At 38.3% G+C, this 19738-nt stretch overlaps 1 protein-coding gene across 1 annotated transcript in view; it reads right to left on the minus strand.

The window, feature by feature from the left end:
- CDK6 (cyclin dependent kinase 6) overlaps positions 1-19738 on the minus strand; it is a 135063-nt gene that overhangs the window by 96287 nt on the left and 19038 nt on the right. The window contains exon 2 of the mRNA XM_015618216.3: positions 8266-8401. Coding sequence (XP_015473702.1) covers positions 8266-8401 — 136 coding nt within the window. The remainder of the gene's footprint in view (positions 1-8265; positions 8402-19738) is intronic.

Below are 19738 nucleotides of genomic sequence, written 5' to 3' on the forward strand. Positions count from 1 at the left end.
GTACTCTTTAAGCATCTGTGTTGCCAGTTCTGGCCTTTTCTGGGCCACACCTATTTTGAGAAAATGAACTCTGGAGGCAGTAAAGTGATGATCATAGTTTCCTTTTCTCTCACTCAAATAGCAGTATTTTTTTTTTCTGCAAATATGTTAGAGGACCTTTACAACATACATTTTTGGATGTGTTTAGATGCCTATGTATTCATAAATAATAGAAAATTCTTTAAGCTGACTTTATGTTCCACATATAAAACATGTAATACAAAAAAACTCCATCTCTGCCCATTTGTATGGAACTTTGTTTTCTGGCATAAGTTAAATACATCTGCTATGGAGGAAAAGAAACAAACAAAACATATCTTGATTAAATCAGTATGCCACTAAAGTAACACGCTTCAAATTAATTTTTACTGTGGGATACAATAACCTGCCTATTCACTGGCATAAAATCAGTGCATACAGCTAGTCCAAAAGTATTAAATTTCTCTTGGGGTGGAATAGAGAAAACAGTTTTATGGAAAAATAACTTACTTGATCACTGTTATCTTTTATTAGCTAAGAGTTATCTGTGGCCAACTTTTGAATTGTTTTACACTATGGCTCTATAATTGCAGTGAGTAAATATAGACACTTCGTAAATATTTTAGTTTAGAGAATCTGAACTGCAGTAACTTGAGTTGACTGAGATGGTAAATGTATTTTGCTACAATGCTTCTTGTCCCAGATCAGCTGAGTTCAACCCTTAGAATCCTGAGCTCAGAAAGAAAAAATATGTTGCCCAATCTTCTCAAACATCTATCTTGTCACAATTTGTACTACTGTCTACCCTCCTCCATCTCTGTGTGCTTGCTTTGGGATGAAGTACAACTTTGTGGGTGTACTGCATAGGGGACTGATTTCCTTCCAGTGCAGAAACTACTATTAAGAAAGTGATTCCTACCTGCCCCTGCAAAAGTCAAGAATAGCTCTTTGAACGTCTTCTCTTTACTTCACATCTGCTGCAGTCCAGCCTTCAAATTACTTGTCAAAAGCAGCATATGGCTTATAAGCAAATTTAGAATATGGATAAATCCAAACATTTCAGTCTATTTTTCTGCCACTGCTTTATGTGCACTGTCAGCTGCAATGGCTTTCTCTTAATTGCTTTAAATGTGGCATATCATGTTTGATGAAGAGAAACACTCTGGAAACATGAGTGACACTTCTGCTGATCACTGAGGCAGGATGTGCTTGCAGAGCAAGCTGTGCCTGTGCACCACCACCATGAGACAAAGGAAAGGATCTCAAAAATACTCCCCTCTTGGAGGAATTACCACTGGCTGGGTGCAGAACAGGGTGGCACTGTCTCTGACCTGGCAGCTCAGCCCCTGTACCTGATCGACAATTATTCCCACCACATCCTCCCTTTCTCTCAGTGCCATCAAAGCATTTCACATATCAACTGGTACCACACTGATGATCAGTAGCAAAAAAAACCCCAGTGTAATTAATAATATGAGAGCATCTCAAACGAATGGAGAGCAGTAGGACCCATAAACATTTTTATGCATCCCTGTCCAGCTCTGCTGAACTAACAGAACTGCAAAGAGCTGATAGCCCCATTTCACTTCCAGTGTTTGTAATACTGTGATTTTGCAATGACTTGATCATAAATCCGTTCTTACCAAGGCTCGATCTCTTTTCCCTGCCCACAATTCAGAATCTCTTCAGCTTCTTAATTTCCTCTGACTTTCTGAATAAAGATGATTTCGGGCCCTCCATCTACTGAAAACAATAGCTTCCTTCTGACTTCAAAAAGGATGTGTCCCTTAGGGCCCCACTGGACTGCAATGCTGCTTTGAGAGTAGGGACTACAAAAGAGAAGTAGGTTGAGATGTCTATTTACAGAACCCTTGATAGACATCATTTCACAGTGACATTTCTAATTCAGTGTCATTGTTTTTAAAGACTAAAATTATTATTTCAGGCAGGTTGCTTTCATGCATTATGCTCGAGTGTTGCTTGACTGCTTTCCAAACTGGAACAACTGAAAAAATGTGAAGCGCTCCAATGATTTTAAATCACTCTAGTCAGGACAGAGTGATTTAAAATTATTGGAGTGCCTCACATTTTTATGAGCTCTCAGTCTGCAAGCAATGGAGGTCTGAGCAGTTCTAGGCTACAGTGCTGTAAAAAACAACTATACATTATCATCAGAGTGAAAAAGTTTGCATTGGTATTTGGAAATGGTAGGAATGAGAAGATATTTAATGCCACCATAATTAAAATCAGTGGCTATACACTAATAGTAAAAAGGTTGAAGCTAAAGAAGTAACTGTGTGGATACCAGACTATACTGCCTAAGCTGCAGTCCCTTTATTCACAGAATCATGACTCCTCTAAACCCCTTGGTCAGCTTGTACATTGCTACCTGCTACCAGCCAGGAGATGTGCCTGTGCCTCCACATGCCTCCACAGTATGGGAATGAAATTACACCACCTACAACAGAGGGAATAACCACTCTGGAGAATATCCATTTTTTAATGTTTAGTTCCTTCAGAGCTTGTGCAGGACACCTACTCTCCCTCCTGCTACCCTTTCATGTAGAAGTCCAACCCCTCAATAGCAGGATAACAGAAAAAGAAAAAAAAAAAAAGATTTATCCCAAAATGATATATCAGTTCAGCCCTTTTGTTTTTCATTTATTTTTACTGGCAACTCTAATTTATAATACAGATTCAGAACAAAATTTGTTGCAAAATACCGCACAAAAATGAAATCCTTAGCAGCTGCAAATGGGCACCATTTCACTGAAGCTAATGGATTTATACTTGTTAGTATCAGTTAGGGATCTGATCCATTATTTGTACACTTCAAATTCCTCATTAAGTTTTGCTTCTTTCTTTACCATAAAAGTACTGACAGGAAAATGCTAACAACATTTCTTCTGTTAGTATCTTTCTTATTAATTTGAGCACGTTCTTTTTTTGGTGACTTTTAACTTTGATGTCGTCAAATGCAGCCAGACTCTGAAGACTCTGGTACTGGTGAATCTGTTTTCCAGGAATATCTTGTTTTATTTGCAGAACTGCATGACTGTGTGACATCTGCTTCACATCTCAGATGTGATCAGCTGAGTAGGAACAACCGTGGCTCACGGCTGAGTTACCTCACAACGTGAACACTGGTCTCTTTTCTGAGACACAGCATCTTCATATTAATTTTCTAAGTGTCTTGCAAAGATGTGACCAGTCTGCCTGGTTTAATAGCAGGTAATATAAGCTAAGGACATGCAAAGGGATGCAACAAGAACATGTATTCCATGACTGAGGCTAATATTTAAAAATTCAACTTATGGGCTACTATCTGATAAGCCCACAAAAGGGAATTAGGTTCAATGTTGTACTTTGTAAATTTCAGGCATCTAAGTACCAAAATCTGTATACCTGAATCAGATGGGTATATTGGCTTTGTATGCAAAGAAGTAAATATCCAAAAACTATCCACGTAAGCCATTCACTTGGGTGAGGAACCAGGACACAATAGAGAAAAGCAAATACATTGAACCCTGCTCACTCTGTGATTTGGCTGCCTGTTGAAGGATGGAGGGAATATCATGAAGATTCATGAATCACAGACCTGGGCAGTAGGACATTCCCAGCTTTTGGAACATTCCATGATATGGAATGCATATGACATGCACCTGCTATACTGGAAACCTTTCTTCTGTTCCCTCCTGTGCTGACTGTCAGATTGAAACATGCACAGCCCACCTAGCACATGTAGCCTAAACTCTAAACTTCTGTAAGAAAACTATTGCAAGAAGCCTACTTAAAATGACATTACCTCACAAAGTTAACTTTATTCATTACTAAAATTAAAGAACCTCAGTAAGAGTTTGTTGTGCCCCCTCATTTTTACAGTCTCTTTGGCCTGGCAGCACAAGATGACTCCAAAGATGAAGGAACATACATGGTAAGATGAAGGAACTCCAAAGAACTGCTCTGTAACCACCTAATGTACAGCTTTATACACTAAGCCATCACATGCATAGATTAATTTAAAGCTAAGTACACTATTAAATCTGTTGCAGCGTTTTACATCAATAAACACCATCTTAGTTGCATATGCATGATTTCCATATGAAAAATGTAATTAGTGTTACAACAACCATATTCATATAAAAATTACTTAGGAGCAAAAAAACCATGCCAGTCTCACAAACATCAGAACAAAACGTGACCACGCAGCTTAAACATGCTTCAGTCCCAAAGGCTAAGACATCAAAACACTTTAGTGGTCTGTTAACTATTTAAAAGAAAATCATCTTTCTGTGACAGACATGTCATTCCCACTTCCACTACCCTTATGACAACTAACAAAAGTTCCTAATAAGCCAAGTCTCTCAGAGTCTCGACTGCTAAGACCATTAACGTTACCAAAGACCTGTGCATGACTAACAGCTGTGTCCAAAGGAAACTGAACTCATACCTTCCATTTCCACATAAACTGCCCTAAAGAATATCCCAGGAAGAAAAGAAGGGAGGAGATGATGGGTAGAGAGGAAAGAAGGAAGATGCTGTCATGGCTGATTCTGATTCATGCCATATGGAACATATATTAATCAGGTCTGACAAAGGAAGCCAGCAAATATGAGTGTGACTACAGTCCAGCAGTTCCAAAGGCTTATTAAGTAGATTAAAGGCTGAATATAGTTCTCTTTCAAAAGTAAACACTATGTCCACAACTATTTGAAGTAGTGTTCACCATCCCTCTAGCTCAAAGGAGACTCCATTAAATAATACTGTAAGGTCTTCAGCAGAAAAGCTTTACAACTCCTCTGTCCAGAATAACCTAGGACTCAGAAGCCAGAGCCACAGAAATGGATGAGAGCATCCATACTCCTGAGCACAGAAAGAGGACGTGAGCGTGTCTGCTCTTCCTCCTAGGTGTGCATTCCCAATACCGCAGCGTCTCACAGGAAAACTACCTCTCCTCTATCATGTTACAGACACCCTCTGGTGTGACAGCTACTGCAGGACCTTAGGCATTAGAAAGGCATTGCTGAGCAGCATTAAGACAAAAGATCTAGTTGCGTTTACATAATCAATATGGTTTATTTCTTTGAACTGCTACAGTCTGATGATTGCCTGCAAAACATAAAGGAAGTTCTTAAAATGGTACCGGTGTCACTTATTTTTTGACAGCTGGTAACCAAAAACCCTAGAAAGCCCCAAACCAGCAAAAGCTGAGCCTCCTTTCCCTACATGTCATGTAATGATGGTAGTCAATTCAAACAGAAAAGATCTTTTGGGGCTAACACTTCTCTCACAGTAATTTTATGTCATTCAAGGTCCAGTAACAACTGTTGATTTTACACCACGGTGCCACAGAGGTACATTAGGTCCTTCAACTTCAAGCTATCGAGAGCTTGGCTCATTTGGCACTTCTGTGCTGCTGACACATGCAGAACTTTAACAGATGGTCTTACAATACTGGCAGTTGTTTTGTACTGTGCTGGCGGTGAGGGGAAATACTCTACACAAATTGTCTGCAATTCTGGAAAATAAATGAAGTACAAATCCATATTAACCTCAAAAGCCAAACTATAAAAAGTCAGATTAGTCATTTAACGATGTATGTGCTCTGGGTTAAATGCTCAGCTGCTACAAATTCATAGTATTTCCCTGCAGCCAGAAGAAGTATGTTTTGCTTCAATTTCTATCATGAGTATCCATAAAGATTGTATAACTACAAAGGTATTGAAATACACTAAAAATAAGCCTTGAGACCCTTCCTCATGTTATCATCCCTGTCTATCAGCAAAGGTACCTCGATAAACTGGGTGTTTTGACATAAACATGAAGCAACAGGGTTAACTTCAGTTAACTGAATCTCTCTCTTTTCCTGTGCCAAACAGGATTCAAGAAAAAAAAATCAGCTACTGTGAAAATGCTGAAATCAACAGCGATGACCAAGTAAACAGCAATTTTACATTTTTCCTCACCCATTTAAAAAGAGATTATGCACCACAAGCTGCATTTTACAGTCACTAATTTCACTAGCTGCAGTGGAACTTGCACTGTACATAAAAGAACAAAATTGCTCTTCTCTATTTCTGTGTGGCTTTTCTACTTTGTATTCCAAATTATCAGATATAGTGACTATGTTAGCTAGTAAACCATGCAGAATAGTGCTTTTTGAAGGTAAGCACAATGATTTCCTTCATCAGGATATAATCTCTATGAAATGTATATTCAAACATATATTTGAGAGTCTTACAGTGCAATTTCAGAAAAATAAATTGGAAATCACAAATACTTTCATAAAGTGCTCATGTCTTGTATTTCCTTTAAATGAAACACAGATCAAAAGAGACTTCAAACTGAGATTTCATAGGCTTGGTCTTTCAGTTCCCATCAATTTCAATATATTTAGTTAGATAATATGCCAGTCACCTTACATCTTATTTTCAAAATGTTAGTTAAAATACAGTTCATGTAAGTAACTTCAAAGTCCTAGGAGGAAAACAGAACCTTAGTAACATTATAATAAATCAGTCCTGCAATATAATAGGTACATTCCAGTCTTCTTCTGACTGAATCAAAGCTGTACCCATTTTTCAAAAATTTTATTTTATCCACTACGGTTGGTTAAAAACATGGTTGCTGGAACTGACTGATATTATACATATGTGACTTGACTGATATTATACATGTGTGACTTTGACACCAGTGAATAGATCTTCTATCAGCTTTAGTTCTAATTTTATACTGAAAGATCAAACACCTCCTAAGTTTGAAGCTGTTGAAAAAGTTACTGAAACAACTATATTTTAAACAGTTTTCATGTTTTCTTCTCCTCCCTGGGGACTTTTGCCAGACTAAGATGGTACAACATACTTCCAGAAAGTACTTAAAGAACTGAAAGATAATGCATCTCTGAAAGCATAAATTATTTCTCCTCACGAAAATGAAAAAATCAAAAGAAATGTTAAACAGACACAGTCAAAATGTAGCCACATCAATCCCTCTGCTTCTCCTCCCAGGTATGAATTTTTTGTCAAACAATTCAACCTATGATTCCCAATGTGGCACTTTGTTGTGAAATTCCTAGAAAAGCAGAGGACATGGTATATGCATTTCATTAGCAATAATGCAAGCACATCCTATTCTAGGTAGGAGTCTTCACTTACAGATGCAGAATATGAGACAACATGACAATAAAACTTCATTATTGTCCTACCAGTTACTGAGAGCTTTCCCAGCTTCTATAACAACTGGACACAACCTCCCCACCCTTCAGCCCATCCTCTGCAGAGCACACCACAGGTCCACAATGAACATTTCTTTCTCTCAGAATGTACACAAACTCTTCTGGCAAGTAGGATATAAAACACAAGTAGTCTCTTGGGAAAATAAAAGGCAAAGGAAAAGGATAAGGAATACAGGATTTATTTTATCCATTCTAACAATATCCAGCACTTCACCTTTAAGGGAAGGTTCAAGTAGTCTCTGCCTAAACAATAACAGAATCATCTGCCTGCAGCTGTGAGCAAGGTCACTCTTAATGATTTCAAAGAATCATGGAATCACAGAATGGCATTACTGGTGCTGGAAAACACCTTAAAAATCCTGCTGCCATGCACAGGAACACCTTTCACTAGACCAGGTAGCTCAGAGTTCCATCCAACCTGTCCTTGAACACTTCCAGGGGTAGGGCCGCCATGACTTCCCTGGGCAACCTTGTTCCAGTGCCTCACCACCCTCACAGTAAAGAATTCTTCCTTAATTTCTAATCTAAACATACTCTTTCAGTTTTCAACCACTCCCCTTTTTCCTGTTACTACATGCTCCTGTAAATAGTGTCTCCATGCTCCCTGTAGGCTCCCTCCAGGTACTGGAAGGCTGCAATTAGGTCACCTCTAAGCCTTCTCCTTTCCAGGCTGAAAAATCCCAGTTCTCTGAGCCTTTCCTCCTAAGGTAAGTGCTCCACCCCTCGAATCAACTTGGTGACCCTACTCTGGGGACTTGATCCAACAGGTCCCTGTCCTTCCTGTGCTTGAATGCTCCATTTGGTAGAAGTTCAGTAGAGATTCAGTAAACTTAGAGCTCTGAAAGAGGAATAAAACCCCAAGAGCAGCATTTTCACAAAGAGATTGTATCTGTTACTTTGTGCTGCAGTTCATGTCCCAAGCTGGGCACTACTCAATTCTGATGCAACAAAATCTTATGGGATCACAATTTATCTCTGAAATATTATCCCCTAATATCTTTCTCCTTAAATACCTTTATAGTTTCAGTAGGCACTCCAGGCTCTGGAACTTTATCCAAGTAAGTAGTCAAGTCTTGATCCACATGTTCAAACACTAATGTTAACTTGGTCTCTCTGTCTGTTCGTGACACGGTGCACACATCAAACAATCTGAGAAGAGGAAAGGAACAGAAGAGGTAAGTATACAGGAACCCGTACAGACGTACCTTGCATCTCAAGCATGTCTATTTAAATTTCTTACAGTACATAGAATGGAAAAGAGCCTCCCAAAGGTAGACTTTGAGTTCTTGATGCATCAAGTAACAGTTGATGTGTCAAAATTACCATCTCAGTCTTTCACTTGTGCATTCTGGAATAAGACTAATTATTAAGAATTCATCAGCTGTTGAATGTAAAAATAATTACATGAAAAGAGTTTATTTTTTTGACACAGCAGTCTGAGTTAATACAGAAAATTACATTATATTTATCCACATTCTAGGCTCTAGTACTTATAGTCATTACAAAAAAAAAAGCAGGAAATATTCTTGAAAAAAAATGCTTGCATGCACCTTCAGTTTCTTTCCACATAATTCCCATGTATACCATTACACAGCTTTATAATTAGCTCTCCTTCAGCAGAAACAGAATGTTTTCACTGATTCCTCTTGCAGACTCCTGGATGCAAGAAAGAGCTTCAGAGTTTGGAAAAAAGCTCTGTGCACAAGATGTCACTAACTTCTTTCATCACTTTTGGTCATTCTTTTACTGGAACTTCTTTATCATTTCACCTTGTTGCACAACATCAAAACTAATTTACAAAGCTCTTCATAATACCACATTCCTATCTGATTACTCAATTTTCTATTGTTTTCTCTCTTTAGGTAGGATTTCTCTCATCCTCTCCACTTCATCTGCCATGCGAGCTTTAACCACTGTTTTACCTTTTTCAAAAACATGTGCCCACCCTTCAGTTGCCTGTATTAGTGATTTTCACTACCCTTCCTCAAGTTCCATCAAACTTCTACAAATCCATCTAAACAACTGGAAGCACATTTCTTCCCTGCCTTACTCATGTGCTTATTCATTTAATTTTATATTCCAAGATCAGATCACATTTCTCTCTGAGGCAAGGCAGAAAAATGAATCACTACTTTTACTAGGTGACAGTAGATTAAAAAAATTAATGGAGTTACTGAGAAAAAGGTCTAGCCAGTTAAAGTGAAGAATCTCTCATTGGTAATAGACCAAACTAGTGTTGATACTATGGCTTATTTTTTCCAACATCATATCAGTGATGCTGTTGTATTACTCTTAACTTTTATCCTCTTCTTTAGAATTACTTTACTAGAATTAAGAAGTGCAGGATTTCTGGTAATGTTTTCAAGTAATATTTTTGCTGTTTGTTCAAGGACTAAAGGCTTTATATGCAGGATCTGAAGATGACTGAACACACACAAATCTTTGGGGGTCCCTGCTTTTCCCTGATGAGATCTGGCAAACAGACAAGGACAACATGTACATGAGATCTTGCACTGAGATTTTACTTCTTACCTTAAATCTCAATGTATTTCACAAGAGAGGGAAACACTAGAATTGGCATAACCACCTGAATAAAATGTAATTCAGATTTAAGAGAGCAGTATTTTTCACCTTACATTTACGATATGGTAAAGGCTGTGCTCTCATTTGACAGCATTTCCTAATAATCTTTGGTCTGATACTAAAAAATTGTTTATTAGCCACCATATTTTGAAATGTATACGTGCACATTAATTTCAGGTTAAGGAAGCTTTTCAGTGAGTAATAAGTTAGGAACCAAAGTTAAAGAAAGACTGTCACCCTACCTCTTCTTGAAGACTAATCTGTACTTAATCTGTAATCATCATCTGAACAAATGAACATTAATTATTATGGTAACACAGTGACTGTAAGAGAGAATTTGCTGGCATGTTTCTCATAATGACAAAAACCGTTCTCTAAGATTCTCTCAATGGGGTCTACATGTCCTGTACATAGTAAATAAGCTTTGTGGAAAGTCACAAATCTTCCTGAAAAGTGAAATTTGCTGGCATTTGGCTGGAGGTTAATAATCTGCAATATATTTATATATATATCAACGTGGAATGTAGCTGGACTGCCTATAACCCCAACACATGCAAATAGAGAAGAGCCAGACAGGTCTCAACATCTGAACATAAACACTGGAAAATATTTCCAACTGTATGATTCCTTTGTGTTGACCTACATTCACCTAAAATGTTCTAGAACACCCCTTTTTCCAGGTATTTAATACACTGGCAAAAATATATTTTCAACTACAGCTGAGTTATTATTTAAGAAAAAAGGAAAATTATTTCACTGTATTAAACTTAGAAGCAGCATGTAATTTCCAACTCGCTGTGGAGGAAAATGTTGACTCTCTGTTAATTCTTCTATATGTGGGTTATTTTGATTCCGGCATTTTCTGGCACAGCAAAATAAGGAACTCAGAGAAGCACAATTCTGGTTACCTTTTACTGAGTAATAATATTATCACCGGGTAATAATATTATCTTTCCTTTTTATATACTCCTTATGTTAGAAACTCTATTTACTGTTAATCATAAAAGCTCCAGATTCTGCACTGGTCTGGGTAGAAGCACATTGTGTTTACTCACAGAAAATAAAGCTGCTACCTTAGAAAGATAATAATTTAAATCATAGGTTATGTGAGTCCATGACAGTACAAAAAAAAACCATCTGGCATTGCTCCTGCTAATCATTCTTGAAATAGATTGAGAAAGACACAGCCTCTTTATTTAGTAGTTTCCACAGGGATAAAACTACTTTTTATAAATTATACTCTTTTACATTCAACTGTGAGAATATCACCCATAAAATTGTCCTTGTTAATTAGCAACATCTCTGCTGCCTACATTGAACATCTCTGAAAGTCATTTCCTCATGATTTTCTGTATGTGATGGGTTAACATTGCATGTGGTTGCCTCTCTGGACTAGGCAACAGCAAAAGGGCTTTTATTTAAAGAGTTACTATGTGGACACTTGTCCTAAGTGAAGTAAATGTACCTCAATTAATACAGGATTTCCATACTGAATACTTTGTAAACACAAGCCCTGCCCTTCTATTGTACTTACAAAAGAAACGTTTGAATTATTTGATTAAAGTAAGATCCGCTATGGGAAATCCTGCAAGTATTTAACAAGATGTTTGGCTGGGAGTCATACACCGCCCAACACGTCCATCTGAACTGGAACACTGCTGAAGAGACACTAACATGGGATTTAATGCAGACATTTTTCAAGTTAATTGTACTAAAGCAGAAGCTTATCAGCTACAAATAGCTGTCTCTGTTTTATTTTATGTGTTTAGTGCCCAGTGGATCTTTATAATCCAGCAGAATACCTGCCTTCCTACAAAAATACTTTGGTATTTTTTGCATGCAAAAAACCAGATGATGCACCTTAAAATCTCCATAGCTTCTTACAACACAGAATCTGACAAATGCAAACCTTCATTTTATAATATGAATACCTAATGCTTTTAAAGCACAGACAGTTAGTACTTTGAAAACTATTGGATCTACTGAATGGAAGACTGTAACTGATCCCAGAAAGTCTCTAAATGTTACCAGATTTGCTTTTGAGATGCTCTGACAATTGCTATGAAGTTTCCCACTTTCAAGTAGCATAAAATTTTTTTCCTGAGCAAACTGAGATAACAGCAATGGAGATCAGGTCCATCAGCCCAAGCCACCTGCAAGAAGTCCAAAAGACAGATCTGACTGTAAGACCTGAAAAAACTGTAGGACACAATTTCTTTTGACTATTGTCAAACAGATGAGTAGGTACATTTGGAAAATTAACTGGATCAAAGTCAAAAGGAAGACCAAGAATTAGATACTTGCTGTGTCCAGGGGCTTACTGTTATTTTACAGCAGTAGAACTAATCCAACATGAACACGTGTGTATCCCTGTACAGTCACCAACAGCACTGAACAAAAGCAATCCTCACCTCTTAAAGACTTCTAATAATATGGATTTACTTGAATTTTCGTTGGAACAGTGTCTTCATCAGAAGAGTTACTTCCCAGCTTATGCATAACAGAGGAAGAGAATTGGAGCCTTTGATTTACATGTAGGAGAAATGCTTTAGAAGACAGTGGTTAGGTAAATAGTGGCATAATACGCTACAGTTTTAAGATTTCACAAGTCTGAGCAAAAATATAGATGAAAAGAGTTTGGTGGCCTCAGCATAACTCTGAAAGGTATTTATCTGCACGACAGAAAACCAGCACAGAACTTGTGTATTGACAGCATTTATGTAAACACCACAATATTGGGATAGCAAGACTATCACAGGCCGTGACTGAGGTTTATAAGGGGAGGAGGACCTGAACAACTTCTACTTTTACTGCCTTTGTCTCAGGTTCATCCTGGAAGTTCATAAGCACAGATTTCTGCCTCTCATACCCAGAAGTACTGAAGAACGACAGTCGATCGTCCTTTTAGTCCAAATTTCAGCAGCAGCCTTAGACTCTTGCACTCTTGGGAAGTCACTCAACAGCAAGCTCTTTGTTCACCCCAACTTTATAAACTAGGTACTCCTTGTAAAAAAACAGTTTTACCCCTACTTTTAATATTAGCTACATTTTCCTCTCTTGATTTTGATGCAAAAAAAGACTGCTGACAGAAACCAGTCTCTACTTGGAATCACAAATACCCAATGTATTGGAACAAAGGGGTCATCTTTCAGATGAAGAAGACAATAGCTGGGCAGCTGGAGTGGAACATGTGCATTAGGAGAACCAAATCCCACGTAGCAAAACAGGAAATACAGCTTCCCACTCTGAAACATATGACAGAGCTCTTTCCCTCTGTTCAGGACATACTGCTTTGTCTCATTTTAATCAGCAATCACCCACTTCTCCATGCCTCTGAAAGCTGGTATTTCAGATGTAGAGTTTTCTTGCTCAAAGAAGCTTTAGCAAAACACTTTTAGATGGAAAAAAAGCACACAGGCCACTAAATTCAAAGTATTTCAATGGCATTTTTCCTGGGATAACATTTGTAGAACCACATAGTAATGCAAGACCTAAGTTCCACTTTCAGAGGCATGTGGGGTCTTCAAGACCACAATGTACTTCTAACTCCAGCTGCAGCTGCCCCAATGTGTATCAGTGCTTGAGGAATGCCTCCAGAGCAGACTAACAACAGTCCAACAACAGACTAACACAGCGACATAACACAGACTTTGCACCCAACAGAACCACCTCGGCACTGGAAACACAGAGCGTGAGGGCACAGCACTGCCCACAGCACAGCCAGTGAGCCCACAGTCAGCTCCATCCAGCAACAGTCAGATGCCAAACTCAATTAAATAAAATAGGCTTGGGTATGTCTACAGCGTTCACAGCAACTTTATGTCTTAAATCTTTACTCTCTACTTTCTGCTGGCTTCTTGGGAGTTTGTGAGCACTTCTGCTTTGCTACCCTTCCAGGAAAGAGTAGCAGGATCACCTTTTGTCTCCATGAGAAATCTCTTTCAGGCAAACAGCAGTAAAGGCAGAACTTAACATCAGGTAAAATAAACTAATTTATCTGGGACAGGTAGATGTTCTGTAGACAGATGCTTTCAACTCTGAAGTCACTCGCTCATTATCTACTGTGCAGAGAGCAGAAAGAACTACCACAGAGAAGGAACTGTACAATGAAAGAAAAGCAGCAGAAAGCCCTGTTCTGGAGACCTACTCCAGCAGAGGCCAGCCAATATTGTTGCTTACAGCCCACTCACCAGTGAGGATTAAGGGAAGGAAGGGGGACATTAGGATGACAAGGCAATCGTTCATCTGCAAGCTGAGCTTTGTGCTGTAATTTTTTCCAGTGTCTCTCCCTTTCTGACTTGGAAAAATTATTTGAAATGCTTAGCTGTATAAAAGAAGTTTTTGTTCTTTAAGTGTGCGTGAGGAAGAGAGACAGAGAAAGTGACAGAGAGAAATAGATGCTCTTGAAAGCGAAGCAAAAAGCACTGGCTAAAGTCCGATAGAGTGGGCTGACTGGGCAAGCGTTCAACGCTCAGTCCCGACTGCAGCCCTGACCTGCAACACCCCTGCTCTCCTGCACTGGGCCCCACTCGAGCAATGACGAGCTCTGGTGCCAGACTGAATGGTTCTGTGATGCAGACAAATGTCTGCTCCGATGAAACCACCAAAACTAGTTTGCATTTTCAACAGAAACCAGGATTTGTGCCCAAAAGATGAAAAGGCCGAGTACATTTTCTCAGTATGCCACCCAAGCCACTGAAAGATGCAGTTGTTAAAAGAGTTTTACTTCAAAGAAAAATACCCTTGACAAGACGTTCTCTGCACCTTTGTTTATAGCAGTAAACAAAGCCCTCAAACCGTCATTTCTCTTTCACCTTCTTCACAGAGGGAGATTTAACAGACAAGGACCAGAAAAGGATCTCATAAGACTCCATAATTCAAACTATATCCTGCCTTGCAGAACTTCTCTCCAGGACTTATCCTACGGTTCACCAGTGTTTAAAATGCTTAACTCCCCACCAGTCCATGAACAATCTCACTGCAACTGATTTTATCCAAACTGGCCACACACTGAGCCCTTGACATTACGGAGGGAAAATACCAGCTGGGTGGTGCTTGAACACACACGCCTGTGTGCTGCCATACCAAACACTCTGTCCGAGGGCAGGCGAGGGACACGCCAAGTCACCCCCAAATCAGAAAAATAACATGGCCTATTATGAAGACAGTCGTTGACAGATTGTTTAGGATCAGCAATAGCTGTCTGACCTATGAATAGTGCTCTCATGTGATCCTTCAACAAGCAAATGTACACTGCCTTTCAAAGTCATGTACGCTGCTGCTATACAGTGCTGTGAGCTTCCAGCAAGCTTCCGTAAGCTTCCAGATCAGAGTACAAATTAAAGATGCTCCCATTCATTCTTAGTGTGTTTGCATCTCTTGTTTTTTAGATTTTCTTTATAATACCTTCCTCAGGGAACAGCTGTATTCCTTTTTAGATTCCCTAATTTGCTCAACATGTAAGTAAAACTTAAGCCTGAATGTTGATTTTGTTTAATTCAAATGAAAGGAGGCCATATGTTATTCTGGACTTGCAGCTGTACATGGTACAAGATGAGATATAGCAAAATCCAGTCTTCACTGTAGCTCACAAACTACTTGTTACAGACTCCACATTTCTGTTTACATGTTGAATTCATGCTTGTGCCAGACCTACAGGATCTAAATCTAAGATGAACATCTCTTTTCTAGGTTTAAGTAAAAACAACTAATCTTCAAAATTTATACTTTATAAATTATAAAATTAAAATTATACAATTATAAATTGTATTTAAAAGTGGAATAAATTACCACTCATTCTTCATAATAATCTAATCTATCTACATGAGATGTAATTGTGATGCCAACATACCAAAAATAACAAAGGAAATAATAACCCTTCACTACACATAAAAAAATTCATTGCAAAATATCAAATGTACTGCTTGATACTCCGTACAATCTCATAGTTTTTTAAATGCTTGCAATATCACAGCAGTTCCTGAGATATTTAATTCAGCTTTTTTAAAGTTGTATGTAACTCCAATGCAAATTTGAGTACAAACTCTTGCTTCTTATAGATTCATGGGAGGACCTAAAAATAACAAAGCAGTTACTGTAGAAGGTGACAGAAGAGGTCCTCTGTTTTAATGCTTATCAAGCCAGGGGCTGCTGTTCCTGAAAGACCTCCAGGTTACTCTACAGCCACAATTATTCTGGACGATGGTGAATGCACTGCAAACTCATGTGCTGTTTGAGTCTTAACTGACCAGCCAGCACAGGCTAAGCCCTCAGGAATACAAGCAACCTGAAAAGCAGCAGCCTGACTGAGAGTAATTCTGAAGGGCCTAGCTGTCAGACACTGAAAAAGCAAGGTAAGGGGCCTTGCTAAAGGTTGCAAATACACCAGAGTGCTGATGATTTTGCTACCACTTCCCAGCATGGACCAGTACTGGCAGCACTTGAAAGGAGTCCAAAGCTGTGATGGTGATGGTGAAGAGGAGAGGAGACAGAGCAGTAGATGCAAAATATTTTGCTGTGGTTCTGTTACTGGCATCAAGTATTGCTGTAATGATTTGTGAGACACTGACACATTAAAGCCTTGTAAGACAACATTTCTATGTTTCATAGGTAGAGTTGGTACCAAACAGTTTGTCTTTCTCAAAGAAGGATCAAGAGACGACTTTTAGAAGGGGAAAACTTCTACAGTTTAACAATACCATGAATTCCACTGCAAAAGCAAAAGAGCACAAAACAGAAGAAAAGAAAAGCCTTAGGAAAACAAAAGCCTAATTGGCTAAAGTTGACAATACTAAACATGCACAAAGTAAATAAGCAGCATATATGTTAGTAAAAAGAGATGTTAATAAATTGAAATAAATTGAATTATGTTGTTCTAATGTATTCAGGGAATACCATTACTAAGGGAAGCTACAGACCTTTCAATGTAACATGCTATATATCCATGTATTAAACAGAAAGCAATTAGCAGACAAGTAAGTAAACCACAGTAAAACAGGGCGTGGTTCACTCTTATGCCCATTTGTTTATATTTGGGTTATTATTACATATGATTTCTTAAATAAAAAGTTATTGTCTCTCTAAATGACATTATAAAATGGAAATCCTTGGTAAGAGAATGAAACCAACAATCACTGGGAAATAGAGTGCGTACTTCTACTAGTCAGTGTATTGCTATGACAGCATGGTCAGTTGACAGGACAACACAAGTTTTGAGTAGTATTGCATGAAATTTTTTTAGATCTGTCAGTAGAAGAATGCCTTTTTGAGTACCAGTATGCAGAATAAATCTGTCATAGATCTTGACCTTGCATGATCCACCAGCCCTGAACTACCAATGAACTTATGCTACACTTAACTTGCAGCAAGCAAAACACCTGGGTGATTTTTAAGTACACACATCACCTAAAGCTTCATCTGCCTTATCCACCTGGTATCTTCTCTCTTTTTTATACTCAGCCAGCCACCATTTCAACCCCTATCTAGTTTTTAGCCCTGCAGCAAGAACTCTACAACTTAGGGCCCAACACACATGGTTCCCTTTTGCACTTAAGCATCATTATCTGTACCACATTCTCTCCTTCCTAACTTTTTAGTTACCCTTAAGTATTCCTGAATATGGGTATTCATCTTTGAAAACTATGGTCATGATGACTAAGGCATTCATCACAGTATTTGTCCTTAAATTCTGATATGAACAAACTGCTAACTGTTGTTTTCCCAGTCTTAACCTGGAGAACTAGAAAACAGCCATAGATGTGAATAGTTCTTGTTATCTTAAAAATGGAAACAGCAATTTAACACCAGATATTTAAACTGCATGTAAACAACTTTTAAAAAATGTCTGTATCTGTTAAAAGCACCTGTTTACGTATTCACCAGAACTGCTCAAAATTTCCTGAAAATGGATCACACGTATCTGCCCACTTTCAACACAAGCAGTTAGGTGGTGAATGCAGTTCCATGTTCAAGATTAAGTCAAGTGAAAATCCAAAAGGTGTCTTACACCTTTGTGTGCTGCATTCCACAAATTTGTCCTGCATGAGGTAATATCACATAAAACCAGAAATGCAGTTCACAGTGCTTTTTATATACACACAGTAAGGAGAGTGACTTTGATCAGGCTTTGATGCCAGACATATTCTCAGCAATACTGCTGTGTGCCATGATGCCAGTGGCACCATGAACTTCAAAGGGAATTCCTCATACACTTCAGCAAAACCTGGAAGGGAGCACAGTGAACTAAAGCAACCTTCCAGCAGCGCTGTACTGTGTCCTGTCACCACTGCTCAACATGTTATGAATGACATCCCACCTGCCCAAAAGTAAACAACGCTCAGCTGATTTCCAAAAATCAAAAAGACAAAGGCAATTTCTTACATGGGTAAGAAAAACAAACAGGATCTGGCCAGGTTTTGTGAGGAAGCCAGATCTACACACATGAACACTGCCCTCTTCTTTTTAAATTGCATTGTAAAAGAAAAACTGAGTGGAAGAGTAACAGATAACTTTAAAAGAAAAAGCAAAGTGTGAGAGGATATTTATTCTAAAACCAAAGTATCAAAACTATGGGACTACAAAGTACCTAAATTCAGCAGAAGGCAGATTTAAGGCTTGCAAGGAAACTCTCAGCTTCATTGAACATAGCAGTCTCTGGCTACCCATCATCAGACAGATGATCTACAACCATCCATCTATACCACAGACTTGCACAGCTTGTGAAGAACATGTTCTCCTCCCAGCTTCCATGAAGAGATACAACTCCTTTAATGCAGATGCTCAGTGATTGGTATTTAGTTTGAATGGATGATGTAGGTCTTCATTTATCCAGGGGAAAGAACTAAGTTGACCGAATCACTCTCAGGAGGGTACTGTCTGTCCCTGCTTGCTATGGAAGATGCCTAAATGAGTAACTTGGACAAAATGCTTTAATTTAACTGAATTTAGATGAGATTACGCTTTCCTGGAAAGATTGTAACTGATCAGTTTTACTTGGTGGGATTACAGATTCTGTTCAGTTAATTTCTGAAGTTGTTTTAAAATATTTCTTCCATGTAGATGTTAAAACAAAATGAGAGAGAAATCAAAAGAAAAAAAAAAGATACTAAAAACACCTCTTCCCTATTCACTCAACCCTCAAACACCAGGATCAATCCTAAACAGCTCAGCATACAAGAGCCTTTACCTAGGCCTCAAGAAGTCTGTACGTGTATTTAACTGGCTTTGGCACAAGTCCAGAATTTCCTTTAATTTGAAAGGGAGTTTCACCTGTGACAAACTTGCAGGATTAAGTTTAATATTCATCTTCTGAAGAACAGAAACAAATGGGACTAATAAATCTTCAATAGAAATTTACAAGATTCTTCTGGCTTAATAAATTTAGCTGGAGGCAATTGCTCTTAAACGCTCAATACATAAAAAGGGGTCGTTTTTTCCATTAGCATGCAAATTCCTTACATATTTCATCAGAACTACATCTCGAAAGTGTTTTAAGAGGTGGACATCATAGTGGTCTTCTTCCCATTCATGACCATTCACATGTGGCCATGCAGGCTCCTTGTCTGTCTTGTCATTTCTTCTATCAAGCTTCTTTTTTTTTTTTCCCATTAATTCATAGCACATGTAAAGTAAACCAAAAATATCTATTTTTGTAAGATTCTCAGGTGCTGTCATCCTCCAGTTCTTAAGGTAGATGTCTGATACATGTTTCCTCCCTTTCTAGCCAGTTTACAGGGCAGAGTGAGCCAACCATTTAAAGATTAATGCACATGGGGTGAAGAATTCTACAGGCTATACAGGTCTTTAAGTATTTCCTTTAAACTCTTGCACACATATGTAAAAGAAAACAAATTAAAGATTATTTGAAGAGTTTGGCAATGAAAATGAGGTGTTAGTAGCATTTTG

This window comes from Parus major, chromosome 2 (assembly GCF_001522545.3).
Source record: "Parus major isolate Abel chromosome 2, Parus_major1.1, whole genome shotgun sequence".
Classification (NCBI taxonomy): Eukaryota; Metazoa; Chordata; class Aves; order Passeriformes; family Paridae; genus Parus; species Parus major.